Genomic DNA, 25,818 nt, shown 5'->3' on the forward strand with positions numbered 1-25,818 from the left:
CAGTAGTGCAATCTCAGCTCACTGCAATCTCCACCTCCTGGGTTCAAGCAATTCTCCTGCCTCAGCCTCCCAAGTTGCTGGGACTACAGGTGTGTGCTGCCACGTCCAGCTAATTTTTTTGTATTTTTAGTAGAGACGGGGTTTCACCATGTTGGCCCGGATGGTCTTGATCTCTTAACCTCGTGATCCACCTGCCTCGGCCTCCAAAAGTGCTGGGATTACAGGTGTGAGCCACCACGTCCGGCCAACAGTCAAGTTTGAAAAATGAATGGGTAATTTTTTAAATGATAAAGTTGTGTTATTACTATTATTGTTACATTTGCACAATGTAAGTTTCCAAGGAAACATGAAAAACAAATGTTGAGTTAGTAGCTTTCTATTTATTCTTTTTCTTCAGATTTTCAATTCATAAGATTATGGGCATTAAGACAAAGGTAAATATTATTGAATGTGTCTTTTTATTTATCACTAAAGCCACTGGTTTACAGGTCCAAATCCTGCAATGTGTTTAGAAATCACCCACATGTGGCAAATGCAAATGAGATAATCACCGAAGGAAGGAGATGTGTCTGATGACTTACTACAATCAGGTAAGTATCTGATAATACAGCCACTATTAAATGAGATTTTTATACAGAAGAAAATCACATAACTCCTGTACTCTAGGATGGCCTTACATTTCTTAACACAAAAAATGAAATCATTTCCTATTTAAAATTAAATATCTTAAAATGTTGATGCTTTATTCTGTTATACCTATAAAAACTTAAAGATTATTTCCATACAGAAGCTGTACCTGCAAAAGTCATTGGAAGTAGTAAATAATTCATCCAATGCTTTTTTTTTTTTAATTTAGAGACGAAGTTTCTCCATGTTGGTCAGGCTGGTCTCGAACTCCCAACCTCAGGTGATCCGCCCGCTTGGCCTCCTAAAGTGCTGGGATTACAGGCATGACATCCAATGATTTTTAGTTAGGAAAATTCTACTGATTACAAGCTTCAAGGCTATAAGATAAGAGACCTACTTTTAGGTTTTAAATTTAGCATGTTAGTCATGTTTTTTATTCTTTAAAATGTTACCTAATTCAAGTTTGCAAAACATTCACTGATAGCCACTAGGAACTAATATTAGCAAACAGACGTACTTTTCTGGAGGCAAATATTAGTTACAATTTACAAATGTGAACAGTCTCAAGAGAGTTCAAGTTAAAGACAATGCGATTGAGGGCCCCGCCCATAATCCCAGCACTTTGGGAGGCTGAGGTGGGCAGATCACGAGATGGGGAGATTGAGACCATCCTGGCCAATATGGTGAAACCCTGTCTCTACTAAAAATACAAGAATTAGCTGGGCAAGGTGGCACACACCTGTAGTCCCTGTTACTGGGGAGTCTGATGCAGGAGAATTGCTTGAACCCGGGAGGTGGAGGTTGCAGTGAGCCAAGATTGTGCCACTGCACTCCAGCCTGGTGACAGACTGAGACTCTGTCTCAAAAATAAATAAATAAATAAATAAATAAATTGAAAGGAAATTTGGTTGCTTCTGTGGCAGGCAAAACAAAGATAATAAAGCCATTTCAAACATTTTAGACAAAATGTCTCTTGGGATAAGGATTAAGCCTATTTTCAAATAAGTCTGAATATTGGATAGGGTTTATAAAGATAAATGGACAAATTTCTATACAGGAAAATATTTTATGATATAAAATAATAATCCTGATACATAATTTTTTAATACCAAGAATATAAAGTATAGAGATTCAGGTAGTCCAAAGCAGTGCCTAGATATCTGTATATTTATAAACTCCATAGACAAGTCTGATCTGCAACGTCCACTAAGAACCACTGGCCTGGCAATGTCAAGATGAAGCAAACCCACAGCCACCATGAACAGCCGATCTACCCTGTACAGCCTCCTGGGAATCCAGTATGCCCTCAGACGTTGCATATTCCTCAGGCTCCACCCTATATTGATGCTCCACCTGCCTACTCAGAGCTCTATCATCTGAGCACTGTGCACCTAGAGTCCCCACCATGTCGGCTGCATTTCCTGGAGCATCTCTGTATCTTCCCATGGCTCAGTCTGTGGCTGTTGGGTCTTTAGGTTCCACAATCCCCATGGCTTATCATCCAGTGGGTCCCATCTATCCAGCTGGCTCTACAGGGCTGGTGGAAGGAGGGTATGACGCAGATGACAGATTTGGAGCTGGGCTACCGCTGGCAACATTCCTTCTCCACCTCCTAGATGCCCTCCCAATGCTGCTCAGCTTGCAGTCATGCAGGGAGCCAACAGTCTTATAACTCAGCGGAAGGGGAACTTCTTCATGGGTGGTTCAGATGGTGGCTACACCATCTGCTGAGGAACCAAGGCCACCTTTGTGCCGGAAAGACATCATATACCTTCAGCACTTCTCACAGTGTAACTGCTTTAGTCATATTAACCTGAAGTTGCAGTTTAGACACATGTTTTTAGGGTGTCTTTCTGGTGTCCAAACTTTCAGGCATTTTTCAAATTTAATAAAGAACCATGTAATGGTAGCAGTACCTCTCTAAAGTATTTTGAGGTAGGGGAGGTATCCATTCATTAAATAAATGTGGGTGAAGCCACCCTAAGGATCTTCCTTTAATTTCTCTGGAGTAATACTGTACCATACTGGTCTTTGCTTTTAGTAATAAAACATCAAAATAGGTTTGGAAGGAACTTTATCTTCCTAAGAATTAAAGTTGTCAAATTATTCTGATTGGCCTCTAATCTCTAAGTCTTTGATTTGTATTACTTGATATAAATGGAACCCATTAGTTGTCCCCATCTTCCTTTCCATCCCTTGCCCCACCCATCCCATCTCCAACCTTAGTCTTCCAGTTCCTCCTGCCAGTCTCCATTGAATCAATGGTGTAGGACAGAAAGCCAGTCAGACTAATTTCCTCCTTTCCTCGAACTCCTCCCCACTTGTCATCTTTTAACTAGTCTTTCACAAGGATCCTCTGAAACTCCCTCTGTGCCTCAAGCACAGATCTGCTTTCACATCTCCTCAGGCAAAAGTAGAGGGTGTCTTTGGGTCCTCCTCATAGGTTGTCCCTGCCTGCATGAGCCTAACTCAAATTTGCTTTGGTGCCAGAAAAACTAAGCTATGTTTGCACAAAGATATCATGCAAACTGTACTGTGAACAAATGACTTGAGTCCAGTGAAATCTCATTAGGGTTAAGAATATTTCAGGAATCCTTAATGTTTTGATTTTTGTTCTCTGAAATTGGATTTTATCTTATAATTTCAGTTCATCTAAACTGTGTGTTCTGTACGTGTGATATTTGACTGTACCACTGACTGTTATGGAAGTTCAGCATTATATGTTTCTCTCTCCACTGTGGTGCACTTAACTTGTAGAATATTTATACTAAAAATGTAGAATAAAGACTATTTTGAGGATTTGGAAAAAAAAAAAACACACAAAAAAACCACTGGCCTAGAAACTGCTAGATTTAAATTTAAAAAAATGTTTTTTGGAGACAGGGTCTCTGTCACCTAGGATGAAGTGCAGTGGTGCAGTGAGAGCTCCCTGAAGCCCTTCAGCCTTGACCTCTAGGCTCAAGTGATCCCCTCACCTCAACCTCCCGAGTAGCTAGGACTACAGGCATGTGCCACCATGCACGGCTAATTTTTAAATGTCTTGTAGAGGTGGGGGCCCACGATGTTGCCCAGGATGGACTTGAGCTCCTAGGCTCAAGTAATCCTCCTGCCTCAGCCTTCCAAAATGCTGGGATTATAGGTGAGAGACACCATGCTTGGCCTAGATTTAAATTAAAGAAGGCAGGCTGTGGTTCACATTTTAAATCACATTAAAATGATAACTGATAATACTATATCATTGTCTAATGTTATCAAGAAAAATAACACACAATTCTGATAAATACAGGATAACTCTACAGAACAATGCTCTGGATAGAATCAAGTTTAAAACAAATAATATGTTGAGTATACACAATATACAAATTCAGCAAAAAGAATACTGAGAATGGAGTTTTTTAAGGGTGATAAAAATGTTTAAGATTGCTCACTTATTGGGGAGGAACAGTTTCAGCTGATGAGAGGAACAATGCGTAGGGTAAGCCATGAGTATGGCTGATGATGAAAGCAAAAAAAAAGGAAACAGAAAAACATGTTTCTTTTTTTCTTTTTTTTTTTTTTTTTTTTTTTTTGAGATGGAGTCTTGTTCTGTCACCAGGCTGGAGTGCAGTGGTGCCAATCTTGGCTCACTGCAACTTCCACGTCCCGGGTTCATGCGATTCTCCTGCCTCAGCTTCCCAAGTAGCTGGGACTACAGGCACACGCCAACACACCCAGCTAATTTTTGTTTTTGTTTTTAGTAGAGATGGGGTTTCACGATGTTGGCCAGGATGGTCTGGATCTCTTGACCTTGTGATCGGCCCACCTTGGCCTCCCAAAGTGCTGGGATGACAGGCATGATTCACCACGCCCGGCCCATGTTTAATTTCTAATATTCCAGTCAAAAATTGTATCTTAAAGATAGGTTCAAGAACCTGTTTACAGAAGACAGGTTTAAATATATATATTTGAAAAGACTAGTCCTTACACATATCCCCAACACAGATACCCATGATGTTACATATTATATATTATTTAATATTATAATATTTATATTTCATATAGTCCTAGGACTTGCATCTTTTCACTGGAAAGTGGTAAAGAATAATGCTACTCATTTTATAAATATAAATATACAAAAGGAGCTAACTTCCTTAAGTTCAATTACAAGATTTTCTCAGTGATCTCTTTAGTAGTAACAATATAAAACATACATCAATGCAAAGGTCATATCTCTATCATCATTAAATAAAAATCTGGTATCCAAGTTAACAGTTTTCTCTGCCCACTCCTTTTCACACAAAATATAAAATGTCTTAAACAACAACAACAAAGTCTTAGATTAAGATTCAACCTTCAAATCTAAATTCTAATTCTGACAGCACACTTCTTTTCAGAAGCGTAAACCTGATTTTCAATACGAGTACTCTGAAGGATAATTCTGATATGTCCTAAATAGAGGAAAAAAAAGAAACCTCACTGGTGTTCCTTGCTAATGACAGAATGAACACTTGGTATTTTTTCTTCTGCAAAAGGATGCACTGCACTGTGACCTATAAAAAGTTAATAGATTTTAATTTTGTATTAACTTCTTAATAACAGACATGAGCTTCACAGGCTAAAAAGAAAGACTAAACCAACTAGCCAACCTTCATTTTTATACACTTTCCTGATTTTTATGCTCTGATCTATTTTTCCTTCTCTCTTTCAATTTTATCTGAGTAATGACAAAATACTGATTGAAAACAGTTGTAAAAAAATTTATAAAGTTTCTTTATTCTCTAAGTGTGCACAGCTATTACATGTTTTAATACTTAATCTCATTTTCCAAAAGTAAAATAATTATCTTGGCATAAATCTCTTCCTATCACCAGGATGCTGAGATTTTTATTTTCGTCATCATCAGTATCAAAAAACAAAAGCAGATTAAAAGTTGTGCAAGGATAACAGACTCTGTAAGTCAAACTGACATATATTCACTAACTGAAGTGTCCACCTGTTATTTCATTCTAATAATACTGTTCATTTCTCCCATTATATTATGACTAATTTCTATGGATAACATCTCAAAAGTACTTCTTTCCAATTATTTTATCTAGTAATTCAGTAGGCTATACTCTTTAAATGAGTAATTTATTATTCAGCTAATAGTTCTGTTTGCTTCTTTTAATAGATAACATTTAAGTTCCATTCTGTAGACTGTTGCTAGTATTCTCAAAGATTTTTCTTTAAATTCTACATTTTTGGTTTTTACTTTTTGGAAAAAAGCAATATAAGGAATAAATCCACTACCTTGTATATTTAGTATTAGTCTAGGTAGGATATCTATTATATTGTGAACAAAACTTATTTGTACTATAAAGTAAAAACTGCTTGTTTATTTCTTCCATCTAAAAAGCAGCATAGTAAAACATTTAGGCATTTTTTTTCCTAATTTTAGAAAACTTATAAGCATCCAAAATAATTTTCAAATCCAATATTAAGTAAACTTAAAAATAAAGAAGGCATTTTTAAATCAAAATCTCTGGATAAATAACAAAATAAAACTTGGTTTTGATTCAGAAAGTTTCCAAAAAAAAAATCAATATTTTAAAAACTAAAAATCAATCGTGTTAGTTATGCTGACTTGAAATCTCCTAAAAAACTATAAGATAAAAAATAAGATAGCCATGGTGGCACCATGGGTAAAGTACTGCATTGAAGCCTACCATCCCCCCCAAAAAAGAATAAATGAATACAAGCCAGTCTCACTTATGTATAATTATTGCCACTGAACTTATTTTGAGACTTTTTTCAATACAAATTCCTGAAGTCTTAAGACACCTTTACATTTACATATGTTCTACTTTACAATTGCTGTATCCAGTTTATTTCAGTTATTTACCTTAAACATAGCTTATTTTTCCTTAATAAAACAGAAGATTTTTACTTATTAGAAAGAAAGTTCTTCTATAGCTTTTTACTAGCCCTGACTCACATCAAATCAAGTTTCCCAAAACAGAATCATTTATTTCTAATTTTTTTTTTTTTTACTCACTCAAAAGACTATAAAGAAAAGGGCACTGGATACTGTGGTCAACAGGAGAGTGAAATTGCAAAGGAATAATTTCTCTAAGATTCAATTAAGAAGACAATTGGATGTAAGGACATCTGTGATTTGTGGAACAAAAAAGAATGTTATTACTTGATTTTAAAAGTTTTTTTTTGTCTGGTCACAGATCCCTTTAAAGAAAGCCATGTAACCATTCCATCCTGAAATGCATTTAACATACAAAATCTCTGCCAAATTTCAAAGGGATTCACAAGCTCCCTCAAATACATGGAATCTTGGATTAAAAACACTGGTAGTTGTAAAACCTCTCTGACCCAACCCAAAAGATAATCTTACAAAAAAAATCTAAGTTTAACAATGTCTTTGAATTCCAAATTAAATAAATCAGGCTTTTACTTTAAGATCTTAGTAATCAAGCATAACTTAACATTTAACATTATATAATAAAATTAGCTATAATCCTAAAACACAAAATAGAATTTTTAAAAAAAATTATTAGAGTAAAACAGTATTTGCTTAGCAAAGGAGTCAAGAAATTCTGTACTTTGCAAATGTAAATTGTGCTGCAAATGCTACTTAAAAGACCCAACTGTCAAAATTACAATTAGCACTTTTGCTTAATTAAATTATTAAGTAAATACATCTGTAAAATGTATCTCTAGTTCCTCTTTTTCTACTCAGTTTTTATTATTTAAGGACAATAACAGATTTCAGTAACTTCTCATTAGTAACATGCTAAGTAGTAGTAGAATGAGCTAATGTACCAGTTTCAATATTCTTATTTTTATTCTTACTATGCAAACCTGTAACTTTTACTGAGTTCTGAAAATCCAAGTGTGCAACAGATACCTTTAAAATATTATCCCCAGTCAGGAGTTCAATAAATAAATTGATATATTTTTATTATAGTGGTCAGTAAATAGGAAAATGATTACTTAAGAATGTATTTAAAGCCATCTCTCTCAACTGTTTCATTATCTGTACTCTTTTGTTAGAAAAATCCTAAATTTTATCATTTGGAATAATAACCAAATTGAACCTAATTTTCTTATTTTAGAATTTTGTTTTAAAAATGGATACAATGACCTTAAGGAATGGGCCACCAAATCAAATCAAATCAGATACATTTTCTCAAATCCATCTTCGTATAGACCAAGAATTAGTTTATATACTAGAGTAAATTGTGGTTATCCTAAATGATTTTCAGGGATAAAAGCCTTGCAACATTTCAGAGTTGAGAGATATGGTTAAAGTGACAAAGCAATAAATCAGGTTTCAGTAATCATAACAGAAAATGGAATAACAATCACTTAGAATCTTGAGTATTATATTCAGTTTCTCCAGCTGAAATCTGGCTAAGTCGCTTGCTCGATCCCCACAATTTTCGAGAAAGCTGACCTGAACGCATCTGTGTAAAGTAATACAAAGAAATGAATAAATATTAAGAAAAATAAATAAAATTGATATAGAAGACACTGATTTTGAAGAGTGAAAAGAAACAAATTTTGTGGCCGGGCGCGGTGGCTCAAGCCTGTAATCCCAGCACTTTGGGAGGCCGAGACGGGTGGATCACGAGGTCAAGAGATCGAGACCGTTCTGGTCAACATGGTGAAACCCCGTCTCTACTAATACAAAAAATTAGCTGGGCACGGTGGCGCGTGCCTGTAATCCCAGCTACTCAGGAGGCTGAGGCAGGAGAATTGCCTGAACCCAGGAGGCGGAGGTTGCGGTGAGCCGTGATCGCGCCATTGCACTCCAGCCTGGGTAACGAGCGAAACTTCGCCTCAAAAAAAAAAAAAAAAAAAAAAAAAAGAAACAAATTTTGTTAGCAGAATTAGTAGCACTTTAAAGGTTATTAATAATAGAGAAAGACAGCCAGGCATGGAGGTTCATGCCTGTAACCCCAGCACTTTGGGAGGCCGAGGTGGGCAGATCACTTGAGGTCAGGAGTTCGAGATCAGAGCCTGGTCAAAATGGCACTCTCCTGTCTCTATTAAAAATACAAAATTTAGCCCAGCATAGTGGTGCCCACCTGTAATCCCAGCTACTTTGGAGGCTGAGGAATGAGAATTGCTTGAACCTGAAGGCAGAGGTTGCAGTGAGCCCAGATGGCACCACTGTACTCCAGCCTAGGCATTACATCTCTCTCTCTCTCTCATACACACACATACACACATAATAATAACAATAATAATAATGAAAGACTTTTATATTTATTTTGTCTTTGAGAAAGGTCTAATGCCAATGTGTACATTTAAACATTTAATAGGCCAGTTATGTCAAAATTACCAGGTTCTTTTATTTTATAAATTATTAAAAATATGTATTATTTCATCAAAATAAGCTTCTCAAAACTATTTTTTTTTTAATTTTTAATTAATTTTAATTTTTTATTTTTTGTAGAGATGAGGTCTCACTATATTGCCTAGGCTGGTCTTGAACTCCTGGGCTCAAGCAATCCTCCCACCTCAGCCTCCCAAAGTGCTGGGATTACAGGTGTGAGCCACTACGCCTGGCTCAAAATTATTCTTAATTTAGCTAACAAGGCATGTAGGTTTGAAGATTTTATTTTCTTATATTTGCAGTACTGTTAATGCCAATTGCAAGGATAAGAAGAAAGTAAAGCCAGGCGAGGTGGCTCATGCCTGTAATCCCACCACTTTGGGAGGCCGAGGTGGGCTGATCATAAGGTCAGGAGCTCGAGACCAGCCTGGTCAACATGGTGAAACTCCATCTCTATTAAAAATATAAAAATTACTTTGGGAGGCCGAGGCAGGCAGATCATGAGGTCAAGAGATCGAGACCTTCCTGGCCAACATGGTGAAATCCCGTCTCTACTAAAAATGCAAAAATTAGCTGGATGTGGTGGTGTGCACCTGTAGTCTCAGCTACTAGGGAGGCTGAGGCAGGAGAATTGCTTGAAACCAGGAGGCGGAGGTTGCAGTGAGCTGAGATCGTGCCACTGCACTCCAGCCTGGTGCCTGGTGACGGAGCGAGACTCTGTCTCAAAAAAAAAAAAATATTAGCCGGACGTGGTGGCAAGTGCCTGTAGTCCCAGCTACTTGGGAGGCTGAGGCAGGAGAATCACTTGAACCAGGGAGGCTGAGGTTGTAGTGAGCTGAGATTGTGCCACTTTATTCCAGCCTGGGCAACATAGTGAGACTCTGTCTCAAGGGGAAAAAGAAAAAGAAAGTTTTGATGAAAAGAATGTAATTTCAAAATTCTTTGATATAAGACTTTCAAAAACTAATTAACAAGAGAATGGTAAAAAGTAATGTAGAAAACAAGAAGAGCATAAGCCCCTTGAAGCCAGGAACTGCATTTTGTTCACCATTAAATTTGCATTACCTATCATCCTTCCCAGTGTATAAAAATATTAATTAAATCAGTGAATAAATAAATGTCCTTTAAGTGCTTAAACATCTAGGTGGGGTGAGAAAACCCTATGGCTTCTTGTAATTACTTTCTCAAGTGTAATCTACTTTTTAATGGTGATTCCACCTTCTTTTTTTTTTTTTTGAGACAGGGTTGCCACCCTTTTTTAATGGTCACTTTTCTTTTTTTTTGAGACAGAGTCTTGCTCTGTTTGCAGGCTGGAGTGCAGTGACGTGATCTTGGCTCACTGCAACCTCTGCCTCCCAGGTTCAAGCGATTCTCCTGTTTCAGCCTCCCAAGTAGCTGGGTCTATAGGTGCATACCACCACGCCCAGCTAATTTTTGTATTTTTAGTAGATACAGGGTTTCACCATATTGGCCAGGATGGTCTCAATATCTTGACCTCATGAACCTGCCTCGGCCTCCCAAAGTGCGGGGATTACAGGTGTGAGCCACTTCGCCTGGCCTAATAGTCACTTTTCTAGGGTATATTTATTGGAGTGATAAAAGATAAGCCTCATACAAAGATACTAGTGGCTCTGGCATGCTTGTTTTGCAGTTACATTTGTAGATGTATTTTCTGAAGCCCTACTACCTTGCCATGTGATTTATAAATAGGATTTTCACCCAATAATATATAAAACTAGTACCTGATTAAAAATATATATTAAGATTTTGATGTCTTAGATAAAAATAGATATTGAAATAGAAATATCTTTTTGCAAGTAAATATCGATCTAGTTCATATTCTACATTGTAATACAGAATAAATTATATTTTAATTATATAAGATTCTAAATATTTAATTTATTAAAGTAATTTAGCTGATATAGCCAAAGGTGTAAAAAAATACTTTCATTAACAATTCTCATATACACTATATATATACACACTATATACACTTCAGATTCTATGTGTTGTAGCCTATATAAATCTTTCAGTGAGGGCAAATTACCAAACTTATTTGGTAAATATTACAAAACATTAAGCCTATAAAATGAAGCTGCTTAGGTGCTTTGGCCAATCAATTTTTTTTAATCTTTTTTTTTTTTGAAACAGAGTCTCGTTCTGTTCCCCAGGCTGGAGTGCAGTGGTGCAATCCTGGCTTACTGCAACTTCCGCCTGGTTCAAGCGATTCTCAAGCCTTAGCCTCCCAAGTAGCTGGGATTACAGGCACCTGCTACCACACCCAGCTCATTTTTATATTTTTAGTAGAGACAGGGTTTCGTCACGTTGGCCAGGCTGGTCTTGAACTCCTGACCTCGGGTGATCCCCCCACCTTGGCCTCCTAAAGTGTTGGAATTACAGGCATGAGCCACCACACCTAGCTGGCCAATCAATTTTTAAAAGAAAATGTATGCATATAATGGTAATTGCATTAAAAAAATTCAGTAACATCAGAAACTGACAAACTTATTAAGGTGACAGAAGGGTAAGCAAATTTGAAAGGCACTTGACTGAAGCACAGAAAGTGAAATACACTCAAAGAGTAAAGTTGGAGCATCATCACATTAACAGAGGATAAGACAGTATTTACTTGCGAAATATGGTAATCAAGAAACTTTGCACTGAATGGAAACATCCTTAAAATGTTTTAAATATAAGTGAAACACTGAGATATAGAGTTGCTGACATTGAGAGACTGTTGGATCTGGAATTAATTTTTTTTTTTTGAGACAGAGTCTTGCTCTGTCACCCAGGCTAGAGGGCAGTGGTACAATCTTGGCTCACTGCAACCTCCAATTCCTGGGTTCAAGTGATTCTCTTGCCTCAGCCTCCTGAGTAGCTGAGATTACAGGCATATGCCAACACACCCAGCTAATTTTTGTATTTTTCTTAGAGACAGGGTTTCACCACGTTGGCCAGGCTGATCTCAAACTCCTGACCTCAGGTGATCTGCCTGCCTTGGCCTCCCAAAGGGCTAGGATTACAGGTGGAGCAACCATGCCCAGACACAGTAACATTAATTTAATGATACTTTTTTTGTTGTTAAAATAATATGCTAAAAAGCATAAGGACTAAAGAAATTTCAAATATTTACGAAACAGGTTTTTTTATGATCTTTAACAGGTTATTATAGCCACTGACTGTGTGATAGTAATTTCTTCCCTTGAAATAACCCCGACAGATCCCATACTATTAGATTTCTCAGAAAATACCAACAGTGACTTAAAAAAAATTTATAATGCTTAATTTAACTATGTTATAACATAAATTATTTGGAAGAATCAGTAACTTGGAGTGTAATTACTAAGTTTTCCTGAGTGAGAGTTGGATTTATGATATCTACATATCTAGTAATTGATAAATCATTAGCAAGTAAATTTAACTATAGGAAACTCACTGAGAATAAGCACATGTATGGGGATATTTGTAGTTACAAATAAAAAAGGTTGCTTTTACAAAAGAACACCTGATAAATAGTTATGGTGGATATCTGTTAAAATTAAAGTAAGTAGTTTTATTGTTTGAGTCTATATTTTATTCTTTTGTAAAGGCTCTTATGTATTGAAAATCTAAGTCATGTTCTTGAATCTAGATTTGGAATAAAATAATTTTCTTATCCACATAGAGTGGTAGATAGAATTGCCAAAGGTGGGCTTTCAATTATAACATAAACATCACTCTTGAACAATAGCTTTAATCCTCTTTTTACTTACTACCTTTTGAAAAATCAAATTTGGTTTTTAATTTGTTTATCCAAAATGGTGACTTCTGAATCAGTTGGAATGAAGGCGAACCAAAGTAATCCCCAACAGCATGAGAAACGAAATTATTGATGCTAGGCTTTACCTCAGCTGGCTTGCCAACACCCACTACAATCAATTTGCCATCTTCTAAACCTACAAGAATATGGCTGTTTTCTTTGGTTACACAAACACAATGGATAGGCAATCGCATGGCTAACGGGTTGATGCTGAGATTCAAGCTAAAAGAGAAAGAAAAATACAAACAAAATTACATGGTTTTATACTGAATTCACAGAATTTTATATCTAGAAAATAACTTAATATTTCATCTGGTTCTGCATTCTAATTTTACAGATGTGGGAACTTGGGTCCAGAAAGTCAGACACACACAAGGGCCTATACTTACAGAATTACTTAAAATACTTGATAAATAGATCTTTTCTCTATTTTTGACATCTGTTTTTCTTCTAACCATAATCAAACAAAATATTAATAAAGCCACCATGAATCTAAAATATAAAAATATTTTCTTGACTTTATAGAGAAGCTTACTCTTGTCTCAATTTTCCAACCCATTCTATTATTCTTCATTTTTTACATCTTCTTATTACATTCATCATTTATCTAAGGTAAATAGTGTTTATGTTCTCTTTAGAGAGATTAAAGGGAAGGTGAGAGACAAAGTAAGGAACACAACTATTATATAGAATTCTATATGGATACTAACTAGATTCTTATCCTTAGTGTTTATCCTAAAACAGGTAGAAATAAAGTTCCTGTACCAGTCACTGTTCTCTGAGCCTCAGACTCTTAGTGGGCATTTGTTCTAGCCTTGCTCTGACCTTATCCCTGAAATGTAGCACAGTACATACCATGTTCATTGCTGTTCCTGTGTCTTTGTGCTTTATTTCCCCACGTCTTGCCTACTTCCACCTCTAAAAAAAGGTCCCCTGTCTTTTCATTTGCATTTCAATTCCTACTAATCCTTCATCAAGACTCCTTTGATTACTCAGATCCACACTAATCCTTAATGTCTTTAAAACTCTTCTTGCAAATGTAACTGGGACCATATAATTTAGCTCTTAAACCATTCACAACAGTACATAAATACTGCTATTTCCCCAACTTGTCTTTTTTTTTTTTTGAGATGGAGTCTTGCTCTATCTAGGCCATACTCCTAGGCTGGAGTACAGTGGCATGGTCTCAGCTCAGCTCACTGCAATCTCCGCCTCCTGAGTTCAAGTGATTCTCAGGCCTCAGGCTCCTGAGTAGCTGGGATTACAGGTGCCCACCACCACACCTGGTTAATTTTTGTACTTTTAGTAGAACCAGAGTTCACTATATTGTAGGTGGGTCTTGAACTACTGACCTCAAATGATCCACCCACCTTGGCCTCCCAAAGTGTTGGGATTACAGGTGTAAGCCACCACATCTGGCCTCCAACTAGTCTTAAACTCCTTAAAGACCATTATTATGAGTAAGCATCACAGAATCGAACACCTAGGAACTCTCATTAAATGCTTTTTGCCTTTTGATTCATAAGTGAGAGGTGAGTAAGAAGCCCAGAAATCTTGGGCCAGGCACAGTGGCTCATGCCTGTTATCCTAGCACTTTAGGAGGCTGAGGTGGTCAGGTCACTTGAGGTCAGGAGTTGAGACCAGCCTGGCCAACATGGTGAAATCTCATCTCTACTAAAAATACAAATTAGCTAAGCATGGTGGTGCACACCTGTATTCCCAGCTACTCAGGAGGATGAGGCAGGAGAACTGCTTGAACCTGGAGGTAACAGGCTGCAGTGAGCTGAGATCGTGCCATTCTATTACAGCCTGGGCAACAGAGAGAGACTTGGTCTCAAAAAACAAAACAAAAACAAAAACACATATCTACTACTCCAATACCTCTCTCCTTCACTTCATTAAATGACAACAGATTCCCCCACCAATTTTATACACACACATGCATAAATATGTTAAATATACTCTAGTTTATCTTACCACAATTAAAAAAAAACCTTAAGTTTGTAAAAATTCAAACCATCATTTGGACAAATTTCCAAATCCATAATTCAGACTTCATACTATGAACATTGTTTTCTGGCGCTACATATTTAAAACTTTTTTTTTTTTTTTTGAGACAGGGTCTTGCTCTGCTGTCCAGTCTAGAATGTAGTGGTATGATCACAGCTTACTATAGCCTTGACCTGGGCTCAAAAAATCCTCCCACCTCACCCTCCCAAGTAGCTAGGAACACAGGCACATGCCACCATTCTCAGCTAATGATAGATACAGTGAAGTTCTTCCTCAAAAAGGAAGCCAACTAAGTCAAATAAGGCATATGCATATTCTGTCTCCTTGTCCTTTAATTTCTTTTTTTTTTTTGAGACAGAGTTTCGCTCTCGTTACCCAGGCTGGAGTGCAATGGCGTGATCTCGGCTCACCGCAACCTCCGTCTCCTGGGTTCAGGCAATTCTCCTTCCTCAGCCTCCTGAGTAGCTGGGATTACAGGCACGCGCCACCATGCCCAGCTCATTTTTTGTATTTTTAGTAAAGACAGGGTTTCACCATGTTGACCAGGATGGTCTCGATCTCTTGACCTTGTGATCCACCTGCCTCGAAGGACTGATCCACTTGTTTTCTGATCAGCCTGGACATGCATGTCCTAGCTTGTAGCATATACTCCTTTCCTTATTTGGACATGTTATTGCTTTCCTAGCCTTTTTTCAAGCACTTCCTCCATTCCTTTGTTCTCCATTGTGTTTACCTATTTAGGAAAGTTTTAAGCTTTTAGCCAATCAGGTTTAGTTTGGATTATGCAGTCCAGCTCCAGCCAATGGAGACTGGACACAGTAGTAGAAGCCTTATGCGTTAGGGATAAAAAGCCCTCCTCTCCTTTGTTCGGGGTGCTCTTGTGGCAATCAGGCTTATGGGCAGCACCCTTCTGCAGAAGTAAAATTGCCTTGTTGAGAATTTCTTTGTTTGAGTGATTGTTTTCTTTGTGGCTCCCAACTTCTATTTCTAACAGCCAATTTGTAGTTTTTATGCCTAGTAGAGATGAGGTCTTGCTATGTGCCCAGGTTGGTCTTAAACTCCTGGGCTCAAGCATTCCTCCCTCTGATCTCCCAATGTGTTGGGATTACAGGCAGGAGACACTATGCTCAGCTTGAAAAAATTGTTAATTGTGGTAAAATATACATAATGTATAATTTTCTACATATATATATTTCATTTATGAGTCCAGGAATATTTTAGCTTCTCCAATTTTTTCTGTACTTTCCAAAAGAAAAATTTTTATAGTAAATGATAAACCAAAAGATTAAAAATCTTAGATTCCTGATTTTCACTCTAGACCAGAAGTACTGCCACCTTTTCTTAAGTGATACGTCATTAATTTTTATTACTTACCTGTGGAGATCTCTTATAGACAGGAATCCTTGTAAGCTTCCTGTGACAATGTATTCTCCAATTACACATATATCTGATACTTGTTCCTTCAGAATTTGAGACCCTAGATACTTGCCATTTATAGAAAACAGATGTAATGCATTCTGATCCTGTAAAAAATTGAGGAAAATTTAACAATCTCAAATAAAAACTGAGTTTTTATATTACCAGTTAAACCTCTGACTATAACAGAATAATTATTTGGCTTAAAATTTTGGGATAAAAATATGGCTATATTTAAAGACCAAGTGTGTAGGCAATATTATTAAAGTGATTTCAAATCAGACTGCCATGTAAATATTAAATGAGAATTCTCACTCCTCCCAAAGAAGAATTAACATCTCATTCAGCCCTCCACAAAACCCTACATTCTTAAAACAAAAGAAAAAAAATACTTATTTATTTATTTATTTGGAGACCGGGTCTTGCTCTTGTCTCCCAGGCTAGAGTGAGAAGGCACGATCTTGGTTTACCGCAACATCTACCTCCTGGGTTCAAGCAATTCTCCTGCCTCAGCCTCCCGAGTAGCTGGGATTACAGATGCACACCACCATGCCCAGCTAATCTTTGTATTTTTAGTAGAGACGGGGTTTCACGATGTTGGCCTGGCTGGTCTCAAACTCCTGACCTCAGGTGATCTACCTGCCTCAGGCATGAGCCACCATGCCTGGCCCACGAGTATTCTTACTTAATATTGAAAAAGCTTAGGCTGAGCATGGTGGCTCATGTCTGTAATCCCAGTGCGTTGGAAGGCCAAACCAGGAGGATTGCTTGAGCCCAGGAGTTTGAGACCAGCCTAGGCAACTTAGGGAGACCTTGGCTCTACCAAAAATTAAAAAAAAACTAGCCAGGTGTGGTGGCACATGCCGGCAGTCCCAGCTACTGAGGGGGCTGAGGTGGGAGGATCACTTGAGCTCAAGAGTTAGAGGCCAAAGGGAGCTATAATTGCATCACTGCACTCCAGCCTAAGCAACAGAATGAGACTCTATCTCAAAAAAATAAAAAATAAGGCCTGGCATAGTGGCTCATGTCTGTAATCCCAGCACTTTGGGAGGCCAAGGTAGGTGGATCACCTGAGGTCAGGAATTTAAGACCAGCCTGGCCAACATGGTGAAACCCCACCTCTACCAAATATACAAAAATTAGCTGCATTGTGGCATGTGCCTGTAATCCCAGCTACTTGGAAGGCTGAGGCAGAAGAACTGCCTGAACCTGGGAGGTGGAGGTTGCAATTAGCGGAGATCGCACCATTATACTTCAGCCTGGGCAACAGAGTAAGACATACACACAATCAATCCATCAATCAACAGTGATGTCACTGAAAGGAAACAAACATAAAATTGAGGGCTTGTTTATTTATACCCTGCCTTATGCAAAAGGAATTTCAGTTGGCTATAATTTCTACTTCCGCTTAAGCTTATAAAATCCTATATAATCAGAAATTATTTTGAAATCATGTATTACACAGGTCAACAGAAATCCTGAAAATAAAATACTAATGTGAGACTACGATTGTGGAAGAAGTCCATCTAATGTTATGAAACCAACAACTGAATGATGAACGAAAAATATCTTCTTTAAAATGGTGTTCTATCTTTCTTCAAAAACCTCATCTATAATGTGGGAGGGAATAATACGCTATTAGGAGTCTACCCCTATTGCATGAAAGGTCATATACCTTGAGGGTGGTCTTTTCTTCAATGCTGGAGTAGATGACAATATGTCCTTCCCAAGATATAGCCAAATTGGGAATGGCCAGGAACAGAGAACTTTCACAAGGTGGTCGTAACGTCCTCATGTACTGACCTTTCTGAATGGTATGTATAATCACAGTTCCATCCTACACACAGAAAATTCCAGAAAATGAAAAAGATGAAGGAAAAAAACAGCAAAAAATAATAAAAGTAGAATGGGCCAGATAAAGAAATGTGGAAAATGAACCGAGAAAATGATTATTCCATCGAGAATATATGTAACTTAGGAAAAATTCCCACCTTGAAATTTCAAATCGTATTTTATTTCCTAGAATGCCCTCTTGCCTTAAATAATCAGTTTTTTCTTTCTTTTACAAAGTCTATTCTACTTTTGCAAAGTCCTATACAAATATGGTATAACATTTCAATACTTTTATCAATTTCTCTGAAAATCTTTTTAGTTATAAATGTTGCTAATAAATTTGTAGATAAAATAATTAGTATTTCTTAAAGGTGAAACCTTACCCTTGATCCTGACACTGCCATGTCTAGCTCAGTACTGATGCCAACACTCAATACCTCATCGGTGTGTCCATAAAGAATCTGAAAAGGTTTAGATGCTAAGCCCACAGGAACACCTCCCTAATAATAAAAGAGAAAAGCAAAGGTAAAGGTGGCTTATTGTTTCCTGTTTTTCACAAGGTTCATATTGCATTTAAATGTTCTATTCACAAACTAACATTGCAACTAGTTACAACCACTGAGTCTATTCAGAATAGTACTTATTCTTACAGTTCCACTTGGATTTCTGAATTATTCTCTATCTTGAAGCTCAAAAACTTAAATTGTAGCAATGTTGACAGTCTTGGATTAATTTTTCCAAGCATGTTATTTCCCCTTTTAATCTACAGATTTATTCTTCCTTAACTTCAAATAAACTTTTTGTGTTATATCTCTGAATAACTTTGTTTTTTTGAGACAGGGTCTCATTCTGTTGCCCAGGCTTACTGTATCCTTAACCTCCTGGACTCAACTGATCTTCCCACCTCAGCCTCCCTGAATAACTGGGACCACAGGCATGTGCCACCATGCCTGGCTAATTAAAAAAAAATTTTTTTTTGTAGAGATAAGGGGTCTTGCCATGTTGCCCAGGCTGGTCTCGAACTCCTGGGCTCAAGCAATTCTTCAGTTTCAGCCTCTCAAAGTGCTGCGAGTACAGGCGTGAGCCACCACGTCTGGCTGAATAATTTTTCCATTTATTGGGATTGCTACTTCACGGACATAAATTACCTTTATGCTGACTGTCTTTGATTTTATAGCTATCATTCTTTCTCTAAGTGCTTTAAAGTTGTCTTTTTATTGGCTTTCACTTTGATTACATCTTTTTTTTTCCATGCCACTAATTTGGTTTTCAGCCACATCAAATCTCTTTCTTGTTTCTGCTTCAGGTTTATTTATGTTTGTAACGGTATTTTTTTATAGGTCTTGGCTGTAGCCTTTTAAAAAAACATTTGTGAGGGCGGGTGTTGTTGCTCACACCTGTAATCCCAGCACTTTGAAAGGCCAAGGCAGGTGGATCACAAAGTCAGGAGTTCAAGACCAGCCTGGCCAATATGGTGAAATCCCATATCTACTAAAAATACAAAAAATTAGCTGGATGTGGTGGCATACACCTGTAGTCCCAGCTACTCATGAAGATGAGGCAGAAGAATCACTTGAGCCAGGGAGGTGGAGGTTGCAGTGAGCTGAGATCGCACCACTGCATTCCAGCCTGGGCAATAGCAAGACTCTGTCTTTAAAAAAAAAAATTTGTGGGTACGCAGTAGGTAAATATATTTATGGAATATGTAATGGTATTGGTTTTAATCTCAGCTTGATTCTTCTGCAATCTTCGTTTACATCTTATGTTGCTATTTTATCATTTCATCTTTATCTTCCATTTTATTGAACTGTTTTTCTTATGTTTTCCTAACAACACAATTGTATTGCAAAAAAATTGCTCTTTGAGTTATTGTCCAGAAGATTCTTTGTATGCTAATGACAAGTCTTTAGCATGCTTTGTCATTAGCATACAAATAGTTGTATGTTATTTGTTTTATCTGAATAGTTGCTATTTGTATATGTGATTATCCTAGACAACTTTGCCCAGACATTCTACCTGTTCCATACAGTGTGCATTAATTTCCCTTGACATTTTGCTACCTGTGACAAATTTGTCTTTTCCTGTGAATAACAGTCTGAGTGCTTAGTGCACTATATTTACTTATAAAAAACTCAGGTAATTCCTACACTATGGAAGTAATTCCAGTTCTAGAGAAAGAGGAGCCTTCCTGAATTTATTTGGTAAAGACTGCATATCCCCATATAAAACGTGATAAAGATAGAACAAAAAGATCTATTTTACTTAAGAGTAGAGAAATTGGCTGGGTGCAGTGGCTCAAGCCTTTAATCCCAGGACTTTGGGAGGCTGAGGTGGGCAGATCACCTGAGGCTGAAAGTTCAAGACCAGTCTGAGCAACACAGAGAAAGCCTGTCTCTACTAAAAATACAAATTAGCTGGGTGTGGTGGTGCGCGCCTGTAATCCCAGCTACTCGGAAGGCTGAGGCAGGAGAATCACTTGAATCTGGGAGGTAGCGGTTGCGGTTAGCTGAGATCGCACCATTGTACTCCAGCCTGGGCAACAAGAGTGAAACTCTGTCTCAAAAAAAAAAAAAGAAAAAGAGTAGAGAAATTATTAAAGTACTAGCTAATAAGATAAGAAATTATTAAAGTACTAGCTAATAAGATACAACAGTGAAGTGTAATAACAATACAATATACCATAAATTATGTGGGTTCATTATAAAAATTCAAGGATGGTTCAAACCCAGGAAATTTCTCAACATAATACATTATTATCAAGAAAAAGAGAAAAACTATAAATAAGATAAACTGGGAAAAACAGCTGTAAAGAACATTATGGAAATATAAAATTAGAACATAGACTGTTGATTAGCTAATGGTATGGTATAAATGTTAAGCATTCTGATGTTGATAACTTCACTGGGGTTATGTATAAGATTGTCTTTATCTTAGAAAATACACACTGACATGTTTAGGGATAAAGGAACATGGTATCTCCAACTTTCAAATGGTTAAAAAAATAAGACGCTGTAAGATGGAGATACTAAAAGAGACTGCTAAGACACATGATACAAAATATACTATATTTTGCCAATTTTTTACAAGTTTAAAATTTAATTAAAACTATAAAGTTACCAAAATAAAAAAATAATAGAAGGAAGCTAAATACTTAAATGTGAAAAACACAACTAGTGAAACCTAACAGCAAACACTATACAATCTGAAGGCATTTTCATCAAAATTAGACAAAAGGCGAGGATGCTCATTATAATTTTGCTTACCTTATTGTATTAGCTAATAATGTAATGTAAGAAAATGAAATAATAAGTATATTAGAAAATAAAGCAAGTCACTTTTATTTTCAGATCACATGATTGTATTATCTACCTTATTTTCAGAAAATCCAAGAAATACTAATAACCATGAGAGTTGATAAGGGGATTTGGCAAAGTAATTGGATATAAGATAATTGTACAGAAATCATTCAAATCACTGTAAAGTTTTTCTTTATACTAACAATAATCAGAAGTGAAAATGATTTTTGAAACCCCACTAAAAATAGTAATAAAAAACATGATAATTAGAAGTAAATACCACAAGGTATGGGATCTAAATGAAAAAGTTAGAAAGAAATTTTATCAAAGGAAATAAAGAGGACCTGAAACAAACATAGAAAGACACTTCCTATTTCTGTAAATAAATAGCTTTAAAAATATGCCAATTTATTGGGAGGCCGAGGTGGGCAGATCACTTGAGCACAGGAGTTCAAAACCAGCCTGGGTAACGTGGCAGAGACAATCATTTGTCTCTACTAAAAATACAAAAACTAGCCAGGTGTGGTGGTACGTGCCTGGAGTCCCAGATACTTGGGAGTCTGAGAAGCGAGGATTGCTTGAGCCTGGGAGGTCAAGGCCGCAGTAAGCCATAATTGTGCCACGGCACTCCAGCATGGATGACAAAGTGAGACCTTGTCTCAAACAAAACAAAACAAAACACCCCAAAACTCAACCCAAATTAACATATAAATTAAATACAATTTCAGTAAGACTAAAATGGAGTTTTTAAAAAAGAGGGTATGGTTAAAACATAAGTTCATATGTAAGAATAAATACCTATATAAGACTAGCTGAGAAATTACACTTTAAGTGCAAATGATGAAGAGCCTAGAAAAAGATCTAATTCAGTGGCTAAAGGTGACTTACTTAATAATTTATGCTGACATAAATGTCTTCCTATTTAGAAGTAAACAAAGCCTTATATGATGTAGAGAAATAAATTATCAATAAATTAAAGATTATAATATAAGAAATAAGGCCGGGCGCGGTGGCTCAAGCCTGTAATCCCAGCACTTTGGGAGGCCGAGGCGGGTGGATCACAAGGTCAAGAGATCGAGACCATCCTGGTCAACATGGTGAAACCCCGTCTCTACTAATACAAAAAATTAGCTGGGCATGGTGGCGCGTGCCTGTAATCCCAGCTACTCAGGAGGCTGAGGCAGGAGAATTGCCTGAACCCAGGAGGCGGAGGTTGCGGTGAGCCGAGATCGCGCCATTGCACTCCAGCCTGGGTAACGAGCGAAACTCCGTCTCAAAAAAAAAAAAAAAAAAAAAAAAAGAAATAAGACAAAAAAAATTAGAAGAAAACACATTTTTTTGAGACAGAATCTTGCTCTCTCACCCAGGCTGGAGTGCAGTGGCAGGATTTCAGCTCACTGCAGCCTCTGCTTCCCTGGCTCAAGCAATCCTCCCACCTCAGCCTCCCATGTATTGCAGCTAGGACTATAGGCATGTGCCACCATGCTCTGCTAGATTTTTTACATGGAAGAAAATTTCTAGATACTTTTTATAAATTTGGAGTGGGAGAAAGCCTGTTAATTAAGACAATGTAGAAAATATAGGGCATGGTGGCTCACGCCTGTAATCCCAAAACTTTGGGAAGCTGAGGTGGGCGGATCACTGAAGGTCAGGAGTTTGAGACCAGCCTGGCCAACATGGTGAAACCCCATTTCTACTAAAAATACAAAGAAAAAAAAGATTAGCCAGGTGTGGTGGCATGTGCCTGTAAACCCAGCTACATGGGAGGCTAAGGCAGGAGAATCACTTGCACCCTGGAGGCAGAGGTTGCAGTAAGCCAAGATCACGCCATGCACTCCAGCCTGGGTGACAGAGCAAGACTCCATCTGAAAAAAGTAAACAGAAGCTATTTAACAAAAATGATATTTCCTGGACCAATATTATGAGAATGCAATAAGGTTGATGAAAACTATAAATCTATAATATCTAGTAGTCCCACAAGAAAGAAAGTAGAAATGTTACTATACTAATAAGACAATAAAAATAATTACTGTTTTCCTAGGAGAGGTAAAAAGGAAGAATCTTTGGAAAGCAATAGTGAGTGAGTAATGAATCAGACAGTAAACCTAGGAAAAAATGTGGTGATTCGGACAGGACAAAATGTGGGTAAAAAGAATACAAAGGAGCTCAGTCACTGCCAGAAAACAATTTGATGTCTTAGCAGAAGATTTTGCTAGTATTCTCAGGATGAATCTCTCATCTAAACCAAGAACATTTAAATATGTGACTACCTGTTGTGTTATTTGCCATATCATACATGTAGTATCTCTGGAACCGGAAATCAAATGTATTCCACAGTAATCTGTAGCCAAGCAAGTCACAATATCTGTAAGAAAAGGAATAAAATAAAATGAAATGCCTCGTTTTGCTAGAATAGAACTTTAAGAGCAATTTTTGTTAATGTTCTAACTATTCGTAAAGCAGTTATACCAACAGGGAGGAATGTAGGCATTACTGGAAAAGCACTGGGGAAGAGTGACACAGGAAAGCAGCAGTGTCAAAATCACCTTGGAGAGCTTTCTTTGAAATCACCCTTCTCTGAGCATGAGAAGTAGACATGCAGTATGGGGAATGACTACCACAATCTTGGGAGGAGGTTAGATAGTTTGAGATAGATCCCCAGTTAATTTTCATATGCTTCTTTGCTTTCTCATCCCAATTCACCTTCTATTCCCATTGGGAATTGTTATCCTATAAAATATGTGTCCTTAGAAAAACTATACATACTATACTATAAATTCACAATACAAAATATATTTTTCCTAAACTATAAACAGCTGAGCTAAGTGATATCTTAGAACTGACTGGTACAGAATGGGCAGCAGACTCCATTTTCCTTCCCTGACAGGTTTATAGAAAAAAATCTACTCAATGTTTTATTCTTTTTTTTTTCAATTTTTATTTTATTTTATTTTTTTTATTGCATTTTAGGTTTTGGGGTACATGTGAAGAACATGCAAGATTGTTGCATAGGTACACCCTTGGCAGTGTGATTTGCTGCCTTCCTCCCCTTCACCTATATTTGGCATTTCTCCCCGTGCTATCTCTCCCCAACTCCCCACCCACCGCAATGTTTTATTCTTATATTGAAGACTGAGACACTAAGAAGTAGCAAGTTAAAACTACATTCAAGAATTTTATCACTCTCAAGTTTAACTGTTAACATAGTAATAGGGCAGTTGATGTCTTATTAAATGACAGCAGATTTTGCTACCATTTTGTCTTACAATTCTTACCTTTATCACTCATTAAAAAAAACTTAGCCTAACGTTTTCCAAATACTATGAAGCTGTATTAAATTTATATGGTGCTTTATTATATCCAAAATACATGAGATACTCCTATAGAAAGCATATATTTATAATCCTACACAATCACAAAGTTCATTCAGCTTCAAAGGTAAAATTTAGTGCTCTTTACAAGGAGCATGTACTACTTTTATAGTTAAGAAAAAAAAATTCGGGGGTGTTCTTGGAAAAAAAGTCAATGCTTACCCATATGCCGGATGATATGTGAGATAATTTTGCCTTTTGTAAGTGACATCACTTGAATGCTATTATCCCAGTATCCAGCACTGAAGAGCAACTTTGCATCATGTGATACTACAAATAGCTTAGAAGTAACCTCTAGCCCAGGAGCAAAAGGACCATTCATACTGCGCTGAGTTCTGTAAACACAAATATTAGATTTTTCCTTAAAAGATCACTTACACTGATATAAACTATTCTTTTTAAACATCTCTAAAAAAGAAATAAAATATTAGTCCCAAATGTCCTATTTGAAATGTCTATTAATAAATGACAGACTTTTAGAAAATGTGTTATCTCACTATAATATTTTTTGTAAAGTAAGAATATACATAATAGTCTTAAGTGCTAAGCAAAAAAAGTTGCGATCAGTGAAAGTGTGGAAAAAAGCTTCTATCTTGGCTTTCAAAGATAACTGAATAAAACTGGTGATTTTGTAAATGGCAGCCTTAAAGTTTAAAGGCAAGACAGGATATGCCAGAACTAGGAATATCAGAAATAAACTTAAACCAGGGATGTACTACACAAGGTGATGCATAGGAGATAAATCAGACAGATAAGTGTGTATCTAACAACACTTATGATGACTGCTCTCCATTCGAACCAAAGCAAGCATGCTGGTTTTATCAGCTTCCAAGTGCAATACCTATGAGCTTAGCCAATCTAGATTCTGCAGAAAGACAAGTGATTGCACTTCAGTGTGTATACAGAAAATACACACACTAATTCTCATACTCTAGCTATAAAACTTTATTATTCAATATTAATTTGCTGAGAATATACTTCTTACAAAACATAATAGTACTATGGGGATAAGAAAGAAAAAAAGACATTGCCCCGAATCTTAGGGAGTTGTATTCTAGTTCAGGAAGACAAAGATATGATAACAATTATATCATTATAGTTTAAAAATATATGGTATAATGCGACCCTCAAGACTGAATGTGATTTTCAGATTTT

General features: G+C 36.9%; 1 protein-coding gene and 1 pseudogene across 5 annotated transcripts in view; one reads left to right on the forward strand and one right to left on the reverse strand.

Annotated features, from left to right (window-relative positions):
- Positions 1-351: 351 nt before the first annotated feature.
- Positions 352-25,818, reverse strand: part of NBEAL1 (neurobeachin like 1) — a 222,282-nt gene continuing 196,815 nt past the window's right edge. For 4 of the 5 annotated variants that reach the window (XM_012446193.3, XM_064373144.1, XM_064373145.1 and 1 more), the window contains 7 exons: positions 24,826-24,998; positions 23,563-23,657; positions 18,380-18,496; positions 17,839-18,000; positions 16,122-16,270; positions 12,824-12,959; positions 3,935-8,063 (listed from right to left, as the gene is read on the reverse strand). In XM_012446193.3, coding sequence (XP_012301616.2) covers positions 7,962-8,063; positions 12,824-12,959; positions 16,122-16,270; positions 17,839-18,000; positions 18,380-18,496; positions 23,563-23,657; positions 24,826-24,998 — 934 coding nt within the window. In that variant the 3' untranslated portion in view covers positions 3,935-7,961. Of the gene's footprint in view, positions 1,005-3,934; positions 8,064-12,823; positions 12,960-16,121; positions 16,271-17,838; positions 18,001-18,379; positions 18,497-23,562; positions 23,658-24,825; positions 24,999-25,818 lie in introns of those variants that run through there. The other variant, XM_012446197.2, reaches the window with a different exon arrangement.
- LOC135273680 (DAZ-associated protein 2-like) lies at positions 1,834-2,358 on the forward strand (annotated as a pseudogene).

The sequence above is a fragment of the Aotus nancymaae genome, unplaced genomic scaffold (genome assembly GCF_030222135.1).
Source record: "Aotus nancymaae isolate 86718 unplaced genomic scaffold, 86718_ANA_hifiasm-v0.15.2.pri h1tg000008l, whole genome shotgun sequence".
In the NCBI taxonomy this organism is placed as follows: domain Eukaryota; kingdom Metazoa; phylum Chordata; class Mammalia; order Primates; family Aotidae; genus Aotus; species Aotus nancymaae.